This window comes from Rhamphochromis sp. 'chilingali' (genome assembly GCF_963969265.1).
Source record: "Rhamphochromis sp. 'chilingali' genome assembly, chromosome: 2".
Lineage (NCBI taxonomy): Eukaryota > Metazoa > Chordata > Actinopteri > Cichliformes > Cichlidae > Rhamphochromis > Rhamphochromis sp. 'chilingali'.
In genome coordinates, this window is record NC_137930.1 from 2,963,968 (window position 1) to 2,980,847 (window position 16,880).

The 16,880-nt window shown below is 41.5% G+C and overlaps 2 protein-coding genes across 3 annotated transcripts; one reads left to right on the forward strand and one right to left on the reverse strand.

Moving 5' to 3' along the window:
• Nucleotides 1-6,727: 6,727 nt before the first annotated feature.
• Nucleotides 6,728-10,783, forward strand: LOC308390082 (serine/threonine-protein kinase pim-1-like). Of its 2 annotated transcripts, XM_080871789.1 has the most exons (9): nucleotides 6,728-7,480; nucleotides 7,873-8,109; nucleotides 8,235-8,360; nucleotides 8,484-8,578; nucleotides 8,717-8,764; nucleotides 8,849-9,067; nucleotides 9,157-9,337; nucleotides 9,424-9,594; nucleotides 9,684-10,783. In XM_080871789.1, exons 1-9 carry the CDS (start codon nucleotides 7,420-7,422, stop codon nucleotides 9,773-9,775), a joined length of 1,230 nt encoding a protein of 409 aa, XP_080727915.1. In that variant the 5' UTR covers nucleotides 6,728-7,419; the 3' UTR covers nucleotides 9,776-10,783. The 2 variants fall into 2 exon arrangements, with proteins under 2 accessions (XP_080727915.1, XP_080727914.1); XM_080871788.1 differs by having other exon boundaries at nucleotides 8,717-9,067.
• A 797-nt stretch (nucleotides 10,784-11,580) lies between these two features.
• Nucleotides 11,581-15,504, reverse strand: LOC308392481 (uncharacterized protein; the record flags this gene model as incomplete). Its single annotated transcript, XM_080875553.1, has 5 exons — nucleotides 11,581-12,003; nucleotides 14,460-14,550; nucleotides 14,650-14,848; nucleotides 14,971-15,137; nucleotides 15,373-15,504. The coding sequence occupies 5 exons, from the start codon at nucleotides 15,502-15,504 to the stop codon at nucleotides 11,801-11,803; spliced, it is 792 nt and encodes a 263-aa protein (XP_080731679.1). The 3' UTR covers nucleotides 11,581-11,800.
• Between the last annotated feature and the right edge of the window lie 1,376 nt (nucleotides 15,505-16,880).

The window sequence follows — 16,880 nt, forward strand, 5'->3', positions numbered from 1 at the left end:
ATTAATGTGTAAATCAGATATATACGTGTATTGATTTAGTAGTCAGACACTCCCCTTTTATCTCCTAATAATTAAAAAGAGGTCTTTTAATTACAGAACCAGCAGCTTATGATCCCATGTGCATGAGCACAGCCCTCATATGCTCCCACTTAATCACACACAATGTCAAGATTTACCACTGGGCCTCAGCACCAAAGGACCCAGTCTATCAAATCTGTGACCTTCGAGTTTTATTTTGTGTGTGTGTGTGTGCACGCGTGCACGTGTGCGTGCGTGTGTGTGTGATTTAGTAGATTTCAGGACCTGCAGTGCCAGAATGGAGGAGTCAATATGTTCCCTATCAGACAATAAAGTAACCCTCTCTGACTCCCTCGATCCGTCTCCAGAACCCTGAATCTTCGATGTAGTTTGTATAATGTAGAGTTCGGAAACGACACCATGTCACGCTGTGCTCGGGTATCTCATTCGGCGTAATTGACAACGCTGTTTGTTTAGACAGGGAGCGCGTAACGCAGGAGCTATTTTTGGTCAGATTTTACTACTGATTTGAAAAGACAAATGTATGGTTTAATAAAGGCAGCAGCAGGAGGCAAAGGCACACTGAAGGAACATAAAAAAGATTTATTAACCAGTAAACACTTTTACTCACATGAGGTCATTAGAGGACCACATCTCTTCAGCTAATTGAATTTTTACAATATGTTATCACAAATTTTATTTAGTGCTCCCCTCTTTTTCCTTCATCCACCACATGGTTGCTCCTGCCTGAGCCGGGTTTCTTCTTCTTTCACCGTGCTTTGTCATCAGGGATCGTCCAATTGCTGTTTTCTGATCTGTTGTGTGTCGCTGTGTTGGCAACTAAGTTTTTCAGTTGAGTCGAACAGACAAATCAGTTCCTGTTGGCTTTTGGAAGTTGTGATAGTTCAATGACTTGAGCTGGATATGCCGAGAAGCTAGCAACCTTTTTCTGGTGGTTTGCGTGTGCTCATTATGACCTCGGGTCTTTAATAGCGAACACTGGCTCTGCTTAGAATCTGCTCCTTGTGTGGAAACACAGCTAGACTAGCAAGTAAAGCTAGTTGTAGCAGAAGAGTTTCCTCTTGCTAACCACCTTGAGAGCATTCTCATTCCTAACACGTAACACACTGACAATTTGTCACGTACCCACATAGCAGACAGGTCTGGCCCGGATCTGGTGTCAAGCCGGCACTGCTGGCTGACTTCTGGCATGGTAAGTGGTATGTCATCCAGATATGGGCCAGGCCTGGTGTAGATGGCACTGTTTATGTGATGGTATGCTGAATCTGGCCTGATTGTGGTTTGGTTTATGTAGCCCAGGCTCATAGAAAACAGGTCTGGTTCGGGTCCGGCATCAAGCTGGCACTTCTGACTGACTGGTGTCATGGCAGGGTGTATGTCAACCAGATGTGGGCCAGGTCTGGCAATGATGGCACTGTTTATGTTCTTATTTCAGTTAGTAGACCCAAATGCCATGTTGCAATACTATACTGCTATGGTAGCCAACGTTTCAAATGCAGGTTTTACAGGTTTGTGAGTGTACACTTTATCCAAAACCTAGTTTACTCATTGTTACCACTGGGTGGCTGTAGCGCAGGAGGTAGAGCAGATCACCTACTGATCAGAAGGTTAGTGGTTCGATCTCTGGCTGCTCTAGTCTGCATGTCAAGAGTGTGAATGTGTATGAATATAGTTAGGAAGCAGTCAGCTTAGAGAAAGTGTGTGATTGAATGTGGCATGTTGTATAGAGCACTTTGAGTAATCTGGGAGAGTAGAAAAACACTACATAAGAATCAGTCCAGTCACTGCCTGAACAGAGTTTCGTTATGTTACTTTTGCACTATAATGTTCCAGCACATGTTGTTATTACATGGCTTGATTGAGGTACACATTAGGCTGACATCTGGGGCCAGAGCTGAAACTGTTCTGGGCCAGCACAGGGCCAGCAGTGTGTCTGCACACAACTTACACATGGCCCACGTACCGCAAAGAATGATGGCCATCATTCTTTGGTATGAGGGCCATGTATAAGCACATTGTGTGGGCCAGATCCGGCCCATGCCAATTGTGTTATGTGGGTAGCGTCTGTATGTTACGTGTTGGGATGAGAATGTGTTGTTAGCCAACATGTTGTAGAGAAGATCAAGTGTGGAAAATTTGGCCTCTTTTGTACATTATCAAGGATAGCGATGACAGTGATGGAGAGGGGATGGCGGCTCTGACCATGTCCGTTTTATTAAAACAGACCAGCAGGGTTAAAACGTCTTGATGCATGCTCAATCATCCATGTAAGTAAATCTCCAAAAGTTGATTCTGTCCATCTGGACATAGCTGGACTGGCCGGTATGCCCGATGGTGATTTTTCGTTTTTATAGGCCGATGTTTTTTGGGGTTTTTTAGTAACGGTATAAACAATGAGAGGTGGTGGATTGGCGAGGTGCTGGCAGATGTGTAAAAATAGCTCTGGCGGTGGCTATGGTGGAGCTTCCACAGAGGCCAGCAGGTGGATGAGGGAAATGGGAGGCAGGAGGAGGAGAGACCCGAGGCGGCCGCCGGTCCGAGTATCAGGTGAACTGAACTTCAGGTCAGAAGTTATGACCTGCAGTCTATCTGGATCAGATATGAACCAAGTTTAGGTGGAGTTTATTTTCATTGTGCTGACTTTTTACAGTCAGTTACAATAACTCGTACTGCGTGCTAGCTAGCATGACGGAGTTTCTATACAGTTGGGTGGGTGCTATGATGTTGCTGATAGTGAACTTTATTTTATTCACAAGGTTAGTTAGTAGCTGCCAACCGTCTCGTAAAAAACGGAATTGTCTCGTTTTCAGAGAAAATATTAATATTACTTCTCTCATTCAGTCTACATCACTGTCACAGCAGCGTTCGTTTTCATTCAAAGGCTTTATGGCTTTTCCTATAATACCTGGTGGACCGGTCTCTAGTCAAAATGCCCACAGTTTCTATGTTCAATAATCCAAACAGGTGGTCTGGTAGAGTAGGCTCAATCTTCAGACTTCTCTCTCCCACTGCACAAATGAATCGCTCACGAGGGAAACAGGCTCCTGGACAGAAAAGAGGGTGGCGTGAAAAGAACCCACAGACACAGGTAAACAGACTTACAGCCTCCAACACGACTGGTTTCTCAAGCACCAACAGAAGGAACGTCCTCAGTATTTAAAGGGAGCCGACTGCTCACCAGATGAGGAGCAGGTGGGCCAGGCCGGAGGGCGTGGACTAAGAGGATCCTGCCTCTGAAAGGTAGGGCACAGTAACCACACACACACAGATGGAGAGAGAGAAACTGGCAGGAGAACCAGGAGGACAAGGACTGTGACAGTTAATGCCCCTGCATTAAAGTATTGCTTTGAAGAGATGCCAGTTTGCATGTCTGAAACGTGTTGTGGTTCACAGAGGGCAGATTGTGTGAAATTTTGTGACTGTTTAAACTTGTTGAACTATTCTCTTATTTATCACATGTTTCCAAAGTCCTGCTTGAGAATTAAGACCTGGTTTCAGGCTTCGACTCAGAATTAGATTTCAGGTTAGTGTAAAGGTGGGATATAGTTGCAATGGTTACATTTAAGAGTAGGCATTTAAGAGTATGCATCACTGTCAGTGAATGGCGTCATGAAGACCCCCATCCCCTCCAGTGCACAGATTGGCACAGGCAGCAGTCACTCTTGAGGGAATGCTGTAAACAGAGGAAAACCTTTAGTTGAAACACAGAAACTGCTCCTCCAGACGCCCTTGGCATCTGCCAGTGCATTTACTCTGGGCCTCAGAAACGCGCCTCGCATATCTGAAGTGAATTCAATTAGGGGCAGTCAAGACAGGCAAAGAACAGATGGTGAGACAGACTGACAGCCAGCTTTGTCATTGTCTTGCTACAGGTCTTTTAAATGATTGATTCATAAATGGCACGAAACAAATTCATTCAAGGGGCTCAGCTACATCTTCATTTGCTAAGCTGCTGCCAGCATCAGAAACTGTTAGACTTGCAAATGCACAAAAAGACCCCAAAAAAGAAATCTTTCTACCTTCTGCAAAGTTCATCGCCCCAGAAAAGACAAGTCAGCCGGAGGAGGGTAATCTCCAGCCGTGGAACCGGGCTTGTTGGTGGACAGCGTCCTGCGTCCTGCTCAGAGAGACCAGCGACCTGACCTTCCCTCTGGAAGATGCCGCCATCCTGACTGCCACTGATGCCAACATGAGCTGTTCCTCATCCAACGACGTGTCTGCAGATGAAATAAGACGCACAGCCCGCCCGGACAAACTGTAATCACCAAAAGAGTCAACTTTGCTTGAACTCAATTCTGATATCTGCTCGGCATGACACCTCACAGGGAGACAAAAACAACCGCCAGAGGAGAAAAGAACAAAATCTTCAGCGAAGGAAGATGATATCTCCAATAAAACTATTTTTGAAGCCATTATGGGACTTGACAAAAAATTTGAAGCACAACTGGAGGATATCAAGGAACAAAACAGACAAAGTGCAGCTATGGTTGCCAGCTTGGCTAAGGCTGTAGAGTTTAACGCTGCAGAGATAGCTGATTGCAAACTGAAAGTTGTTAAACTGGCAAATGCGAATGAACTGCTGCTTAAAGAAAACGAAGACTTGAAAAGAAGAGTGAGAGAACAAGAGCGCTACCGAATGAGGTGGTGCCTAAAACTGAAAGGGGTGAAGGAAGACAAAGACGAAAACATTAGAGTGAAGGTTTTGCAAACGCTTCAGAAGATTGCCCCTGACTTGAACTTAGAAGAGGCTGTTGATATTGTCAACCGCTTAGGGAAACAAGTTGATGGCAGAAACAGAAACATCATTATTCTATTCACACAGAGGCGAATTAAAGAAGAATTGTGGAGGCGCACCAAAGATTCTTCAACCTGCAAGCAAGAAGGCATCAGCTTCACAGAGATGTTGCTGCAGGAGGACATACAAGATCGACAGCGCCTATGGCCTCTGGTGGAGGAAGAAAGACGTGCAAAACTACAAATATCTGTAGTTTCCACTCCGTATATTTTCAAAACAAACTCGTTACTTTGGGTTTAACGCATTTGGGGGAAGTTAATATTTCACGTCACTGCAGGCCTTCAAACAATGAGATTTGAGCCTAAACAGTGAAAGGCAGTCGCGTTTTAATCAGTAGAGGATGTCGCATAAAAAGAGATGAAAGAACAAACCATGTACTGTAGTTTTGATTTATTTATTTTTAGCACAACACCAGAACAACCCCACGTGCCCATAATTTGCGGTACTTCAGAAAAAAAGGAGTGAACATAAAAGGGAGTAAAATGTTGTGTCAGGTAATTTCAAATGCAGCATTTCTATCACCTCAACAAACACTAACTGTGTCACAGTGTGTTGCTATCTAAAGCTCTACTTGCTGTATTTCACAGGAAGAGAAAGAATGAGAGCTAACTTCACTCAGAGATATAGAAAGAAAGAAAAAGAAACCAGGCTGTATTTAAAGGTAAGGACTGCTTAGTGATATTTGATAAAATGTAGTTGTATTTTAACAGGGACATAAAGTGCTTGTCTTACTCCCTTCTTCTAGCTCGAAATTACTTGCCAAGTGGTAAGGACCGTTCATGGTCACACGGTGAGAACATTGGTGTTGACTATGAAGAGATAGGGTCAGACAGGGGAGGGGCCAGTCAGATTTATCAACTCAACCTCCTTAAAGCATGGAGAGAGGCTGAAACCAATCTCTGGTGAGCCCGGTTAAGGAAAGAGATGAGTTGGTGCCTGAGATGCCAAATTCCAACATCCTCATTCCCGCCATTGAGATAACACTCTCACACAGGCCCAGAGAGCAGATGTTGCTGCATTGCAGATGTGTTATACCCCCTGCCCAGCCGAATGACTCTCAAAAAGAAAATTTTGCAGAAAATCAATGTGATCGCTTGGATCACTGGAATTATCATCTCGATATCTCTTGTCCTTCTTTCATTTCAGACGTCTTGAAAACAAGTTTTAACAAAGTCCTGGAGAAGTGCCCAATGCTGGAGGACCTCCTGCTTTACCCCTGGCTCAGATAAACTCCTCTCTGACACAAACACACACGCATACTGAATTCACATCTTGCCATACAAATGTGATACAGTAACCAACTTTCTTTCTTTCAGAAAAAAAGAAAATTGGGAGATTCAAAAATTTCCTCACAGTAATGTTTGCATCAGTCTATCAGACGAATCCCCTCCAAGTCCAATATTTACATCAGTTACAGTGATAATGCTTGGTGTCTACTTTCAGCCACCGCAGTAGAATGCCAGGAATGAATCTCATTGAAATTGTAGTTGCATTTGCTATTTCATTTAATTGTCATGGATGATACACAGACAACCCAACAGCAAACAGAGGAAAACAATGGGCTTAAATACACAGAGGGATAAATGAGGGAATAAGACACAGGATGAGAGCACAGCTGCGAGAAATCACAAACAACAAGACCATGGGGAAGGAAAACTGAAAACACTAACATAGTCTAAGGAGCTTAGAAAGAAAACGTCTGGACTTCTTTAAGTTGCTTGAAGACGTTCAAGCAAAGTTTAAGTTCTTTTCATCCGAGAAGGTGAAACATCTTCAAGCAACTTCAAGTCCAGACGCTTTCTTTCCAAACTCCTTAGACTACGATGACCTAGATGACTGAGAACCTTCACAGACATGAAAACACTAACATAGCACACAAGACTATCAAAGTAAAACAGCAAACAAGAGACTTTTACAAAGACACAGAGTTGACACAGAGACATGACTGACTGGGGAGAAATTGGGGAACATGGAAACAAGAGTGACTAGACATGACACGTGGGACACAGGGGCAAGGCAAAGTAACAGAAACCTAAAGCCTAAGAATATAACACAAGAAGAAAACAATAAAGAGAACCAAAAACATACATAAGAATAATCAATGAATATAAATGAACAAACACAAAACACTGGGTCACAGACTCACTACCATGACAGTTAAATGTACATAATAAATACTTTAAATCAGATGACAATGTAGCTGACACTGTGTTTATTATAATGTGTGTGGTCAACCACAAATCTTCATACTGTCATCCATAGATGAGGTCTTTATACAAATGATGAAAGATAATGAAAGAAACTGTTTAATTGATATGAAATGATTGAATTATATGAAATATTATGGCTTTGTCTGCCAGTGTTTTTCTGTAAACTACTTTGAACTACTGGCAGTCAGTGAAGTCACTGAAAGGCAAGATTCTATGTTGTGTTGCCGTAGTTTCCAGAGTTTACTTATAAAGCTCACTTACAGAATTCAGTTAGAAAAGTCAAGCATTTGAAGGGTGCACATTTGAAGGAGTATTAACTCAATCTTAGCTCATTACGGTTTACATTTTCGATTTTAAAGGGTCTCCGAAATTACAATGAAAAAGGAAACAAGAAAAATTGCCACTCCAGCCGATAAGAAAGATTCGGGAGATCAAGGTAAGTAAAATAATAAAATCAAATCCTGGTAAAATCCAAATCCTAGAAATGTTGACACTGTGTGAATCATTTTTGGAGCAATTGAATCATATGTTTAATTGAAAATAGCTTTAATACAAGATGTCTAATCAAAGGAAGGTTACCGGTCTTTTGGTAAAATAATGTAATAAGTTTATTCTTGGACTCAACAGTAAAAACAGACCAACAAGTGCCATCAAGATCTAAGACTTAGTAAACCTAGTATCAACTCGCACTGATCAGTTTTTTTTTTCATCCCAAGATTAAACTTGTGATCATTTAAGCAAAAGCAATTTCAAATTCTTTGCCATCAAACTGCTTCCAGTCTTGATGTCGGGGACTCTTTTTCACCACTGTGTTGTTGTCGTTTATAGATCGTAAGAGCAGGACTGCTAAAAGAAAGGCCAGTCCTGAAAAGAAGACCCCAATGAAAAGGAGGAGGGTCGCTGAGCAGGCTGGTCCTTCCACCAGCTCAGATGTGGTCAAAGGAGTGAAGCGCAAGGTTGTGCAAGATGAAGAGGACACAACAAAGAAAGCAAAGAGGGCTAAACTTCTTGACCATATGAGCGGTGACAAGGAGCAAGCATCCTCCTCGTTGGACTCTGGTAAAGGTAGGCTAATTAGTTGAATAAGGGGGTAGATTAAGTGTGGTTGCTAGGTTTAAGATATTGGTGTTTAGTGTTTGTGTCTATCATCCAGTGAGCTGATGTGCTTTTGGTGTTTTCCACATCTCCAGACTTGAACAACAAACAGGTGTGCGCAAAAAATGGCAAAAGAAAGGCCACGGGAGACGACAGAGAGTCACCCAAGAAAAAAAAAAGGAATGTGGACCAGGACAAAAAATCAGTGGCAGACCAAAAACGTAAGTAGCAAGCAGCTTGGGTTTTATATTCAGGGGAAGGGCAAAAGGAACATTTAGGCTACAGAGGAGAGTAATTTGTGTCACAGCTGTAATAAAACAAGATTTGCTGTTTTGTCTGTTCAGGTGAATTCCAAGCCAGATATGTGGAGGAGCACCAGCTCGGAGAAGGAGGCTGCGGAGCAGTGTTTGCTGGCTACCGGATAGAAGATCGTTTTCCAGTAAGTGTTCAGATGATGGTAGTAAGACAGGCAGTAACGCAGATAATGGATAATATCGTAAACTGAGACGTCTGCTGTGTTTCCACCTTTCATTATGTCATACTGAGGAAATGCTCACCAATGCTCTGTGTCTTCTAGGTTGCCATCAAACACATTCCCAAAAATAAAGTCTACTGCAAAGTGGCGGTAAGCGTCCAACACTTGAATCAGTTTTACATTACTGGATTGAATGCGGCGTTCCTCATCATCCACTTTGTTGTAATATTTCAGGATGAAAGCGGGAAGATGCTCTCGGTGGAAGTGGCCATTATGGTTAAACTTGCAGGTGAAGCAGAAGGGTCAGTGGGAATATCAGCACCTGTGTCCTTGCTGGAGTGGTTCGACCTTGGCAAAGAGCTGATCCTGGTGCTGGAGAGACCTGTCCCCGCTGTGGACCTGCAAAAATACAAAGCAGAAAATGGAAGAACTTTACCAGAGGACAAGGCCAAGGTAGGTTGACTGGGAGAGCCTTAGACTGTACAGCATTCAATCAAGGCAGAAAAGCATTAACTCATTATTGTGTTTTTCATCTTTTCCAGGTCATTCTGAAGCAACTAGTTGATGCTGTAAAGGAACTTGAGGATAAACACATCTTTCATCGGGACATCAAGGGAGAAAACATTCTGATTGAGACCGGCTCCGATGTGCCTCGAGTTCGCATCATTGACTTTGGACTGAGCTGCTTTGTTAAACAGCGATCTCTGTATCGCGTCTTCTATGGTAACATATTCTGCTCCTGCTTTTCACAGATGTAACAATTTGTGTCTTTTGTTTTAGAAGAAATTGTAATTGTGTCTGTTTGTTAGGCACTCCTCTTCACACCCCTCCCGAGTGGTACAGGAGGAGCTGCTACAGGTGTGGACCCACCACGGTGTGGCAAATGGGAGTGGTGTTGTATGAAGCGCTTCATGCACGGCACTTTAGTACCGAGAGGTTCCTCGCAAAGAAACTGAGCATCAAAAAGCGTCTGTCCACAGGTAAGAAAACTTCACACTTCCAGATTCACTGATGCCTTGGATCACTAGAACTATCATCTTCATCTTTTTGATCTTTTCTTTCTTTCAAGAATGCCAGAATTTCTTGGAGGCATGTTTAACTATAGCCCCGGAGAAGCGCCCAACACTGGAGGAGCTCCAGCTTCACCCCTGGCTAAGATAACACACACAAACACACAATTCACACCTTATCATATAAGTGTGATACATTGTGGTAACCTCCTTTCTTTTTTCTGTTGGACAGGAATGGGTCAATCTTAAAAAATAAATAAATAAAAAATTAGCTTTTTCGGACTTCCTGTAACCCCCCCAGCCATCCCAGGAAAGGGGATCTCTCTTTGAATGGGCTTTCCCGAGGTTTCTTCCCATCGATCTGGCCCCCTGGGGAGTTTTTCCTCGTCTTCATAGAGAGCTTGGGCTGGGTCAGGAGCTCCATCAAAACTGTCTTTATTTGATGACATTAAAGTCATCAAATAAAGATGTGTTTTACTTAAAGTAAAATTGGATCAAAATAAAACTTGTTTAATTCATCTTTGCTGAGGATTCTCCTTCATTACTATTTTGTTTTGTTTTGTTTTTTTTTACCCATGGTGCATTTTGACAAATAAGAAAACTGAATCAGGTTAAAGTGTGCACAAAGACAGTCACACTGCAAATGATCTGAAGACTTGCATCTGTTGCTCTAACCCCCAACTAGTTTAGACAGATTTCCAGGTTCTACCAGAGGTTTTTTCCTTCAAGAAGGGAGTTTTTCCTTCCCACTGTTGCTGAGTGTTTGCTCATAGTGGGTTGTAAAAGCATAAAAGTTAATAAGAGGCATTCATAGCAGAGTTATCACAGAGGGAACTATATAGCTTAAATGTACAATTTCTACAGGACGAATTATAACTTCATTATGTATAAAAGCTTCTGTGGATAATTACTCCTATTTGTAACTTTACACAAGAGAAAGTTTGGTGTCACACTATTTATAACAGGTTGGGTTTTGTCCTCTGAGTTGAGCCTTTGGTTGCAGTTTATTGAAGAATTTCCTCTAAAGTAGCTGTTGATAAAGATTTAAAGTCCTGTTTATATACAGAAATATGCTTTAGTTCATGTTTTTTACATGTCTGCCTCAGTGGATCAGTAGAAGATCTGGCACAGGAAACTAGATGATGAAAAAAGGGTACGAATACACATATATATCTATATCTATATAGATACAGATATATATACACACACACACACAGGTTGCAATGTAGTATTTTCATTTTTTCTTAGCATTTCTTTAACGCCTTGGTGCAAAAGAATACCTGCATCTGTGTGTTGGAAAAAAGAACTACAAATTTGGAAAGGAATTTATTCATGTTCTTACTCATAGATGGAGTACATGGTTTAAAAAACACTGAGGAAACAGATATGAGGCGGCTGTATTAACATAAAAACATTAATACAGTTAAAAATGAATAAAAAATTGCACGCTTAAACTTATTTCTCTACAGTTTGTACAATTAATCCATGTAACAATAGGTTCTCTCTTAATATAGTAGTTATTAAAAGATCTTTACATAAAAATACATTTTTAAGTACTCTCCAGTGGAAGTCTGTTGTGGCTTATGTTTCTAAATGACACAACCATAAAGCAGTCCACAGAATATACAAATATGTCTTTGATAAGTGAATGTTGGCTCCCACAATGGCCTGTTAAGTTATTGCAAAAATAATTTACTGCATAATATGTCAGATTAGAACATGTTATAAGCACAAAACTGAAGGGGAAACAATAAAAACAAAAATGAAAAAACAAATACTAAATTAAGTTAAAGGATATTTCTTACTATACTATATAATTGTATAATGTTGCGTTTGATTGCAAAAGAAAACCCACCAAGAAAAAAAGAAAGACAGAAAAAGAGAGAATAGTTTAATATATTCAAAACACATTCTTTTCTTTTATTTAAGCTGTAGCGAGATTCAGCTGGACAAAAGAGAAAGAAAATTATTACAGATTTGTTTTATTAATCATGAATAAACTTTATTATACACAACTCTAAATTTCAGTTGGTCTTAGTCAGATGTGTTTTTAATTAAATCCTGCAACACTGTGCTCGCTGCCATCACTTTATATCTTAGTGTGCAATTCAAATATATACTTATTACAATATTTTTCCCCCTTAACTCTCAACTCGCGTTTTTAAAATGTCTGTGATCATATTTGTCCGTTGACTTCTGTCTGGGCCTCGAACGATTCATCAGACAGGTTGGCAGCCTCCAACTGATGCTCCAGACTTTCATAATCGCCTCTATTCTGATCAACTCTTATCTTAAACTTAGTGATGAACTCATTACTGGCCAGCGCGTCCTCCTTTTTAGGGCATGTGGGCTTTGATAACAGCCGGCTTTCCAGTCGCTCTGCAAAGAAAATTCACAAAACATTTCTTATTTGGTAAGCTTGTTAACAAATTTTAGTTCAGTTTTGCTGAAAGTTATAGCATGCATCAAGTAAGAAGCAATTGGTTTTTAAAAAGCATATACATTCCCCAAAACATTTTTATTATGTGCATTTTGGAGAATAAAAGATTGTACACGATTTCCCTTTTTAAAGTAAAAAGATTATTAAGTCTAATTCTTACTTATTCAGTAGATTAAAGTATTGAAACATCATTATTCATAAAATATGCACATTACAAAATTAAAGTTATTCAAAAACTACTCAAGTACTTACTCCAATACTCACATTATTCAAGTAAATTTAATTTTTGCCAATGTAATGTCACATAAAATCTTAATCTGAATAAGGGATTTGAACCCCACTGTCACGGCCAGGGGATCAGCAGGCCGCTGACTAGTAGTGTTCTCTCTCTCTCTCTCGCCAGGGCGGAACTCATGGTGGGTTCACGCCCTCGGCCCACGCCCCTCTGAGGAGGAAACACCTGGGCCTCATCAGTGCAGCCAGCATTTAAGCCAGGGAGTGGCTTCTACTCATCACTGGATCGTTGTGTGTGACTCGCGTCAGTGCAGCCCGGCTCTGAGCAAGTTCTCTTTTGCTTCCCTGTGCAAAACCTCTAACGTGTGTTTCCTTCTGTACATAGATCCCCTGGACCCGACTCTGCATCCCCCGAGCGGTGTTTGGAGAGAGAGTCAGAAGAGGCGCAAGTGTCTTTTCCCTACCTGGATTTCCCCAGAGCCTTTTCCCTGTCACCGCTTTGTATATAGCACTATCCCCTGCACTGTTTGTATATACACCTGGTGGAACTGTAATAAATACAGACTGTGCCTCTGAGTCCTGCGTGTGAGTCCTCAAGCGAACCGTGACACCCACACAGATGAGAGCTTAGCAGTGAAGCTCTCTCTTAAAATTTGAGTTATAAAGTCAGAAGTTATCACTGACAGAGATCCATGTTCTTTTAACATAAGAAAGAATATTTGCTGAAATTGACATTAATCCAAGCCCTTAAAACGCCATTTTGGATTAAGCATTTCCTTTTAGAAAAGTCTTCAATGAGCAGGAAGCTCCAGTACTGAAAAAAGAAGCCAACATCATCTGCTAAACGTGCTAAAAGTAAGTAAGTCCCCATAGACTCCTATGATCAAAACACATACAGTATAAAAGTTATAGGTTACAGATCTGAAAAGTAAAACAAATGTCAAAGTGCAAAAAGACTTATGGTCCCATAGAAGTCTATTCCATTTGCCTGGAATTAGGTGAACACCTTTGTGACAAATTTAATGGCTCAGTCATTTGTTTCATGTCATATTTAATAAAAGACTGACATGGTGGCATGTGGAATTGTCCATTTTGCACATATTTGGTCATTCTAAGCGTCAGAAGGGGAAAGATCATTCTGGGAATGCCTACTGGCGAAGGATGTGTGACTGACAAGTCCAGTGTGTGAAGTTTAACTACAGTCTAAGGAGCTTGGAAAGAAAAGCATCTGGACTTCTTTAAGTTTCTTGAAGATGTTTCACTTCTCATCTGAGAAGCTTCTTCAGTTCAGAATTTCTTCAGAGAACTGAAGAAGCTTCTTGAATGAGAGGTGAAATGCTCTTCAAGAAACTTAAAGAAGTCCAGATGCTTTTCTTTCCAAGCTCCTTAGACTACGATGACCTGAACGACTGAGAACCTTAACAGACAGTTCTTCCCTTCATTCATCATGCCTGATTTCAAAACACCAAGATGGCAGTCGTGAAAACACTCATCTTGAGTCTTCATGGGACTATGGTGAGATCAGTTATGCCTCTTATGATGCTGTCCCAGACTTCAAAGCAGTATAAAACATGTTTGCAGCCTGTAACAACTGCATGCGGTTATTTTTCGTTTTAAGATTTCCGTGTTTAAATCATAATAAGATTTATTTTTAATTTTAATTAACTTGAGGTGAGTCAGATTCTTTCATTCAAGTCACTGAATGAATCTCTTGACATGTTTGGGGGTAGGTGCCTTTTGTAGCATTTTAATGCAATTATCTGACAGATTATATGGTCTACACCATAGGTGTCAAACTCTGGCCAAATTTGGCCCGCAGCCTAATTACATTTGGCTCGCGAAGCCATACCAAATTACTATTAGAGCTGGCCTACTGGTATTATACAGCTAATATATATATTGTTTAGTATTAAGCTTTGCTTGTTCCATATTCAGTTTTTCAGCAAAATGTGTTTGAGTCCATAAGAAAAGATTCATTCTTATATCTGGAGGAATAAATATATTTCAATAAATATTCAAGTTAGCCTGCGACTTTGTTCCAGTTTTGAATTTTGGCCCACTGTGTGTTTGAGTTTGACACCCCTGGTCTACACTGTTATTAACTATACTAACACTCTGTTCCAGAAGTCTGTGCTGCAAAGAGGCAAAGTGAATACCGCACCTGCAGGAGTAATGGGGGTCATCAGTCGGTTCAGCTGGATGTTCCAGTGCCGTACCTGTTGACTGGCATTCCTCAGCCTCTCCTGAACCTCCTGGAAACAAAAATCATGCAGGCATCTTCATCAGTGTTGTTTTAGAAGAGCACTAAATAAGATGCTGCTCACAAAGCCAGTCAAAACAAACTTGTTCACCTCCAGACGCTGGTGACTTCTTTGGCGAGATGCCTGCAGATCCTGGAGCTCCTGAGAGGCAGAGTTGAGGGCTGAGGGGGTGTCCTCATCGGGACTGCCATCTGACAGCTCCTGTATGGGGCTGAGGTTTTGCATTGTACGTTGCTGCTCCTGGAGGAGCTGGAAATGTTTCCTCTTTTCATCTTCAGCCTGCAGCAACCTGAAGGAGGGGGAAAAGGGAAGAAGCAACTGAAAATGTTAATACTTCTCATGGATATCTCAGATCTCCATCACAAATAAAATAATAAAGGGCCATAATAAGAGTTAGAAATCCATTGTTACCGCTCAAGCTCCAGTCTGGCCCTCTCCTCCTCCAGCCGAGCCTGGATCTCCATATTAAGGGCAACTTCCAGCTGCTGCTGTGTCAGCTCCAGCTCCCTGATCCTCTTCTTCTGTTGTTCAGCCTCCTTTTCCTTCACCTGCATCTCAGCCTGCATGCTGTCTTTTATCTATGCACACACATACACACAGCTACATAAACAGATGCACCAACAGAGCGGTATAAACTGACCTATTCCTGAATTACCTTTTCCTGGACTGTCATAACCATTTTTCCAAATCATTAAAGACTAGGTGTGAATTTTATAATGACAGTCAACATTTTGCTGGAGTTCTCAAAGATCAAAGTCAAGGAGAAAAGACTCTGTACATAATTGGTGTCAAGTGGAAAACTTTTTTTTTTACCATCACAGCCTCTTTCAGCTGTCTTTCCAGTTCCAGCTGCACCTCCCTCTGCTTCCTCCGCTCTCTCTCCTCTGCCTCCCTTCGGCGAGTTTCCAGTTCCCGTGCATGCTGTGAAACAGATGAAAGAGACATTGTTTGCTTTGTGTTTTCACCTCTATCCAGCAGGTGACACTAGGCCATCAGCTTCGAGGTTCAACGTATTGTGCTTTCAGCGGTGCTCTTCTTGATAACTTGGTTGAAGTAAGTGGGTATTTGAGTTCATGTTGCTTTCCTTACAGCTGTAAGTAATCTGCTCATTCCGCTTTTGATCTTTGGCACCAACAAGTGATTTTTTCCCAGAGAAGTGCTGCTCACAGGAGATTTCCTCCATTTCAGACCATTTTCTATAAACCGGTTAGATGGTTGTACAGTTTCTGAAATACTCAGACAAGCCTGTCTGACACAAACAACAATGCATGTTCAAAGTCATTTAAATCCCCTTTGACCTTCAGCAGGTCATCTTATTAATGTATACATGCCTAAATGCACTGAGCTGCTGCTATGTGATAGGCTGATTAGGTATTTGACCTAATGAGCAGCTCAACAGGTGTATCTAACAAAAATTTGGCCAGTGAGTGTACAGTGGGGCAAAAAAGTATTTAGTTAGCCACCGATTGTGCAAGTTCCCCCACTTAACATAAGAGTTATGAGTTATAAGATGCAGGTCGATGTGTAAAAATAACTCAGTTGTTTGGTGGTGGCTATGGCAGGGCTTCCACAGAGGCCAGCAGGTGGATGAGGGAAGGGGAAGCAGGAGGAGAGCCCCGAGGCGGCCACCAGTCCGAGTGTCAGGTGAACTGAACTTCAGGTAAGAAGTTATGATCTGCAGTCTGTCTGGGTCAGATATAAACCAAGTTTAGGTGGAGTTTATTTTCGTTGTGCTGACTTTTTACAGTCAGTTACAATACCTCACACTGTGTGAGCTAGCATGACAAGTTTATACAGATGTTCGGTTGCTATGATGTTACTGATAGTGAACTTTATTTTATTCATAAGGTTAGTTAGTAGAGTTGCCAACAGCTCCTTAAAAAATGGAATGGTCCCTCATTCATAGAAAATATTACGCGTTTGGTATTGAGCTGAGAAGAGACGCAGTTTGTCCCGGACTTCAGCTAGGATGGAAAAAGACACAAAACTGGAGTTATTCTGTCTTTACGCTGCACAGCTGCCTCTTCTCCTCTCATTATCTCTCCTCTCTTTCCTGTTGCTACTTCAATCATGAAACTGATCAATGATCAGCTGATCGTCTCTCTTGTTTGTTTATCACCCACTTTGAGCCAGAAAGAGGAAACCAGCAGATGTCGCGCTAAACAGCAGCAGCACGTTTAAGCTTGATCAGCTGTTGTTAGAATTTGTTTAGTTAGAATGTTTGCTGGAGCCACAGCTGTAAAGCTGTAAAGCTGCTGGTCATGATGTCGGTTTGGATATGTGGTGAGAGGGAAACATGAAGATGAAACCAGGAGATGTCC

What these genes read in the sequence shown, in the direction of transcription:
- LOC308390082 (XM_080871788.1), top strand. Translation starts at nt 7,420, where the DNA reads ATGAAAAAGGAAACAAGAAAAATTGCCACTCCAGCCGATAAGAAAGAT. An exon ending in ATCAGTGGCAGACCAAAAAC is followed by an intron (nt 8,361 to 8,483) that starts GTAAGTAGCAAG and finishes TTGTCTGTTCAG; the next exon opens with GTGAATTCCAAGCCAGATAT. An exon ending in TCTGTATCGCGTCTTCTATG is followed by an intron (nt 9,338 to 9,423) that starts GTAACATATTCT and finishes TCTGTTTGTTAG; the next exon opens with GCACTCCTCTTCACACCCCT.